Source organism: Aegilops tauschii, chromosome 3, assembly GCF_002575655.3.
Source record: "Aegilops tauschii subsp. strangulata cultivar AL8/78 chromosome 3, Aet v6.0, whole genome shotgun sequence".
Taxonomy (NCBI): domain Eukaryota; kingdom Viridiplantae; phylum Streptophyta; class Magnoliopsida; order Poales; family Poaceae; genus Aegilops; species Aegilops tauschii.
In genome coordinates, this window is record NC_053037.3 from 370,973,018 (window position 1) to 370,979,450 (window position 6,433).

Sequence of the window (6,433 nt, forward strand, 5' to 3'; positions counted from 1 at the left end):
AGCACAGCTACTGTACTACAAACAAATAATAATGTCTTAAGAAAATCCTAAAACAAATAATAATTTCTTAAGCAATCTCAATACTAACATATTTCAAACACAAGTAATATTGACTCAACTGCACTAGCTAGAGTTTATGAGCATCGGAGCAGATATCATATCCTATTCTCTCGCTAAAGGAAAAATAATAGTTACAGGTTATAGGCAGAGAAGGGGTTCACTAGCTAGTTCACTCCATCCATGTCAATCAAGGCAAATAAAAGAAACAGATGCAATACGTATATGTTTACAACATCCATGATAATCATGCAGTGTGTATTTGTTATCTCTGAAGAAAAGGAAACTCTATCTGTCTCTATGCACTCTGTCGCTCATCCCCTTTCTATACCAACTCCCCTAATTCATCCCCTTCCTCTCAATTTCCTAACATAATCCTTGCAGGAATTATAGACATGTTGTACTACTACTTACTGGAATCAAGAACCAAGAATCAAGAACACCTGGAACTATTCAGGAATATGAATCAAGAACAGTAGAGGAACAAGGGTGAAGAGGAGATATGGATCTCACCTTGATGGATGTGATGTAGGCGTGGATGCCGACCTTGCAAACGACGAATCCGAGCTGCCGGGGACGAGGACGAGGCCCTGGTGATCTCAGCCGCCAGAGGTCCACTCAAACCGTATGCCCTCAAAGTGGTTGCCGAACAGAAAAGCCGCCTTGGATGAGGAGGGGGCGAGGTCGCAGGGGCATGGATTTGGCCGGAGGGGAGCTGGGGATCCGCGGCGGTGGGGTGGCGGCGGGCGGCGGCGCAGCGCTAGGGTTCCATGGTCACGGGAGGACAGGGGAGTCGCTGCACGGGGGAGAGAGAAAAGGATCGAGTGAAGCGGTAAGTTGTGTGGGGAGTGGCACGCGGAGCTCGGTTTCGCCGACTCCGCTGAATTGAACTACGGTCTGGTCCGCTCCGCTCTTCCTACTCCGTGGAGTCGGACCGTTCGGCACTGCTCTGTCCGCTCCGGGAGCAGAGTCGGGGAGCGGAGTGAATCCGAACACGCCCATAATCTCCGGGCTTTTTCCTCAAGGAAGTCCAAACCAAAATTCAGTAGATGAAAATGGCACGCACAAAACACAAACTTCACAGGTCATGGTCTGGTAGGAAAGCAACGGAGTGGTTTTATACTTCAAACATAGGTGGTACTTATATCGGTATTTCACGCATAATCGAATTAGTACAAGACCGCGATAACCAGTTTTCTCGAATCACCGAGAGATAGGGTAGGTAAATATCAATTGCAAAACCAAATTAAGAAAAAGGCTACATGGAAATGAAGCCACTTTATTTGCAAACACCCGCAGATCTGGGCCATCACTTGGTCCCGATGAACAGCCCCCACCTCTGCTCACCAGCAGAGCTCCTCTGAAGTTTCGCGTTCCACCCAGTCACAATATCATCATAGTCCTCCTGAAAATAAATCAGACTAAGAATTAGATACGGCTTGCTGGGAACATAGAAAAAATATATGCTTCTAAACTGCCAGTTCACGGTTGGCTCCCTCTGTAATGTTCACGTTACCTGACCGAAGTCGGCCAGAAATTCATCTTTGTTCTTTTCAACTTCGGCTAGCTCCCTCTGTAAAACTTTCAGGAACTGAAATGCAGAATTCAGCATTAATTAGTATCCGAGAAACTGCTCTCTACATCTTTGTGGAAGCAAACATAACCACTAAAGGTTGCAAACCAATGAGATGGTGAGGGAATAACCTGATCAGTGCGGTCTTCAGCAATGACATCATGGAAACCAGCATTCTGTAGCATCTGCATAGTTTTGATGTATACAAGTTAATGGAGGTCAACATTTTCTTCCACAAACAGTACTAACAATATATCATCGCAATTAATGGGCACCTGTCCATAAGCCTCTACATTATGAAGGTCGTAACCCCTCTGCTTAATGTATGCCGCAAACTCTTCAGATGGTTTTCCTGGACTCCTACAGTAATCACTGATTAGGACCTTACCCCCAGGTTTTAGCCATTTGAAGAAACTTCTAAACAAAGCGGGTTTATCCTGCAAATACAAAAGCAGCACTAGTCATAAAACTGTTACTCTGGTGCCAAATAAGGAATGACACAGAGAGTAATCACCCATTGTAGATGCAAACACGTCAAAAAAATTGTAGATGCAAAACTAAGCATGATTTTTTTACATTTAGGCTGCAATTACTTCAGCTCAATAAAACCTCGAAATGGGCAGTTGATGATATGTATAAGAAGTTAAGAACATACTTGTATGTGAAGGATAGTGTCACGGCTGTAGATAACGTCAAATGTATTGTCTGGGTATGTCTTCGTGGTGCAATCAGCAACTTCAAACTCGACTGCGCACTTGCGTCCAATAGCATGCTCGAGTGCAAATGAAACCATGTTTATGGAAAGATCAATACCAACAACATGAACATCATAGTTTTCGGCCATATAAAAATCACCACCACCGATTCCACATCCAACATCAAGCACCTTCTGCCCAGGTTTAAGATCCAACAAGTCCACAAATTCTTTTGTAGTCTCTGTGAATGACAATAAATAAGTGGTTGTAAGGGTACATTACAAACTAGAATGTCACAGGTTTCATAATGATAATGACAGATGGTCATATATGCGCTCACCAATTCCACCAGTGCTCACAAAACCTTGCCCAAAAACACGCTCATAGCGTAATATTCCACTGGTTTTGTACTGCACATTATCCAAGAATCTTTGAAATCCCCGATCTTCTGTTGACTTGACTTTTTGCCATAGCCAACATATCTAAAAAGCATGGAGTCATATTCATCAATTTCACTAGCTCATGGAAAGTGCATGCATGTCTAAAGTGTACAATGGACTGAGAAGTACCTGGTTTTGATTCTTCTTGTTCTTCACATAAGCTCCAACGCACTTGCAAGTAAGTAGAGAAAGTTCAGAGGAGCTCCCACTCTGATCAATGGCATGGCCCTCTTTAAATACCTATTTTGTAAATCAAATGTTAGCTATTTAAAAGAAAATGCTACCATAACAATTTGTTGGCAAAAGCTCGGATAAGCAATGAAAATGGTGGAACCATTCAATCCTACATAAAATTATTACGAAGTAGTGCAAAATGACACTAATTTGTCCTGTGGTATGCATTCTAGAGGCAATAGCTTATATGCAGTAAAGTAGGTAACCATCAATTTCAAATAGAGCAGAAAACAGACTAAAACTGAAATTGAAATGGGAGAAGAGGCACTAGCGGTAGGAAAGTTAGCATTTTCACCTTAGTATAAAACCTTGGTTCACGATAATGTGTCGGGTTCACTTTCCTTTTTGAGTCTCCAGATTGATGGAAACATGATTCTCTAAAGAAGATATGGCCACCAACTTTTAGCCATTTAACCATTCTTTCTACAAGCTTCTCAACCTACAATAAGGGATAAAGGTTAGGAACAGTCGCAAGAAAAAAAATAGCAGCCAACACATGCCAACAAATTTAGTTTGCATAGGAAATGTTATCATTCAGGTTTTTTAAAACCAGCGTTAACTATTTATCTGGAAAATAAAGGATTACTAGGATTTTATCAAGCCTGGAAATGTTTATTAAATCAAGGATTGAGACAAATAACTAGGTTCATAAGTGTGTTCTCTTACCTCCGCATCCGAAAGATACATCAGTAACCAGTTTGAAAATATGAGATCGATGGAGTTATCCTCAATCACCAGGTCCGGAGATGTAACATCAGCACACATGAAGGATGCATTTTTGTAATGGCCATTTATGCTTTCATTCTACAAAGAAAATATATTCAAAAGAGCTCAGCCAACCAGGCAAGCTATGCATGCAGAGATTAAAAGAATGACATCGCAATTCAGACATCCAATATATTTTCTTAAATGTTGATACCTTTTTAATCACACTTTCAATGAAATCCATTGCGAGGACATGCCCAGCTGTCTTAGCCAGTTCACCAGTAAAGCGACCAATTCCAGCACCAAGCTCCAGCACTGATTTTCCTTCATATGAAGGAAGTAAAGACAGTATCTGAAAAGGAATGGGTAGAACTATATGAGAATGGTGATACTAAAAGTCGAGAGAAACATGTTATAAAGTTCTCATTTTCAAGAAATCATGTCTGCTTCATGGGAAATAGAGATTATTCTAGTACTCTGCATGTAGCATAGTAAGGCTTCGTATATGATAACTGATGTAATGTAGCATATCAATATTGAATGTAAAATACAGGAGGATGAATTTTTATTATTAAAGAGAATATGAATGTCAAACTTCTATGGAACCAAAAAATGAGTACAACCTCCAAAGGGAAGAAAATATGTAAGTTCAGGTTTTTGGCATCATCTCAAGTGGACGCCATATTTTCTTAACCAAACCAGGACTCGGGGGAACACAAAAAAGTACGTGTCAGCATCACCAATGAGCACAGTTTCGTTGAACGCCACACAATACCTATCAGTTTGGTCCCCAAAATAATGCAGCACCTCCAAAAGCATCAACGATTACAACATGCATTTCTTCTAGGTACCGCAAATATTATGGTTGATTAAATTTGGAGCCGGGTGGGGGCCAAAGCAGTAAATCAACACACATGCTCCCCAGATCAGGCAGGTTTTGACAGTGAAGAAACGAAAATATGATGTATCCACAGATAGTACTTAACAATTATCAATCACTGATAAACGGGAAGGGAAATGAAGCGATCTCATGGCATTATTACCTCGGGGCGCTCCTCCTTGTCGAGATCGGCGGCGCGGGAGTCGAGCATCATGGCCTCGACGGTGAGGTCCCTGGAGTGCTCCTCCCAGTACCTCTTCTGCGCCTCCCTCTCCTCCTCCAGCTTCGCCAGCACCCCTGCAACACATGAGCGGAAGCGCCACGCGTCATTGACCCCACTCGAGCAAACAGAGAAGCCATGCGCACCATGTGCTCGACCGTTCTCCCCAACCAAGCGAGAGCAGAGATCCGGCCCGATCCGGTCGAGACGGAACGGATCGCGGGGGAGCCCCTCCTGCTTACCGTTGGCAGCGACTGCGGCGGCGGCGGCGGCGGCGTCCATCTTCGTTCGCGTGGCCGTTAACGGCGGGCTGTTCCGCGTGAATTCAGAGGGGATGATGGTTCGTTACGGGAGGCGGGCGGGATTAGGAGCCCTCGACGGCGAGGCGGGCGCGGGAGAAGCTGCGGGAGCGGCGGTTGAACGATCGACCGCGCGGCTGCATCCACGACGGGATCACGTCGAGGGTGCAGGGAGGAGGATGAGCAACGACGAGTGAAGCGGGTGTGAACGAACTGTGACGGATGCGGTGGGTGGGTGAGGTTGTGGAAAGGGTTATATAGGCGGGCGGGGGGAGAGCGTCAAGGCGGATCGAGTCGACCGATCCACCGTGAGATCTGCGCCTCACGGCGGGCGTGGATCCTGGATCGGAGGTTTGATTATTTTGTTGATTTCGGTTTTGTCGCTTTGGCTGAGCTGATCTGTAGCCTGATTGGACGGCGTGTCCCGGTGACTGACGTTGGGTTCAGTTACGGGCGTGGTAGCATGGTGAATGGGTTTGTTTGTTGGAACTGCCAGATGAACGAAATGGGACGAGTGAATCTGGAGGACGTGGTGGTCCGCGCTGGCTAACAAATTTCCATCTCGATTTCTCGCCACACCAGTCACCACCAAGCGACCCAGCTAGCCAAGTTGATATTCGCGTCCTATCTCGTCGTGGCACTAGTAACGATGCCACTCTTTTTTTTTAAGTAAGAGCAACTCCAACGCGCCGACCCAAACAAACGGCGTTTTTGTCTTTTTTTTGTCCGTTTGGGTGGGGCGCACGCTCGGCGTCCGCCTTTTTAAGATTTGGGTTGGCAGTGCCCCTAACGACCGCGACCCATTTCATGTCCGCGCGTAAATTTCGAAAAAGGCCCGCGGCCATAGTTCATGCCAGCTGCCATGTCGTTGCCCGAAGTTCATGCCGGCACCATGCCAGCGCCGGCATACAATGTCAGCTTAAAAATACACCACACAGCTCAGTTGGCGCACTTGCCAGCGGCCGGCACACATGCCAGCACACAAAAAGGGACGGGAGTTCGACCACGCCATCGCGGCCGTTGTCATGCCAACATACAAAAAAAGATGGTGTTCGCCGCCATAGGTCACTCGGCGTTGAACTTGAGCATGTCGGCCTGCATCTTCTCGAACCACAGCCTCTTCCTTGGCGATACGGTGTTAAGATCCACCTTCATGATCTCCACCCCCGTCATCATGCTAGCGAGAGCCACTTCTTTTGCCTTGGTCTTGGCACTGACGGCCTCGATATCTAGCATCTTGGCTTGCTTCTCTGCCTCCATCTCAAGCATCCTCGTTTGCTTCTCCGCCTCCATCTCAAGCCTCCTCCTTTGGATCTCCATGAAGGCGTTC

At 45.7% G+C, this 6,433-nt stretch overlaps 1 protein-coding gene across 1 annotated transcript; it reads right to left on the minus strand.

Annotated features, from left to right (window-relative positions):
• Window positions 1-1,172: 1,172 nt before the first annotated feature.
• LOC109755056 (phosphoethanolamine N-methyltransferase) lies at window positions 1,173-5,632 on the minus strand. Its single transcript, XM_020313940.4, has 12 exons — window positions 5,047-5,632; window positions 4,748-4,881; window positions 3,919-4,056; window positions 3,666-3,803; window positions 3,295-3,438; window positions 2,895-3,005; window positions 2,666-2,807; window positions 2,286-2,566; window positions 1,906-2,067; window positions 1,762-1,815; window positions 1,574-1,648; window positions 1,173-1,462 (listed from the first exon to the last, which is right to left on the minus strand). The coding sequence occupies exons 1-12, from the start codon at window positions 5,084-5,086 to the stop codon at window positions 1,367-1,369; spliced, it is 1,515 nt and encodes a 504-aa protein (XP_020169529.3). The 5' UTR covers window positions 5,087-5,632; the 3' UTR covers window positions 1,173-1,366.
• Between the last annotated feature and the right edge of the window lie 801 nt (window positions 5,633-6,433).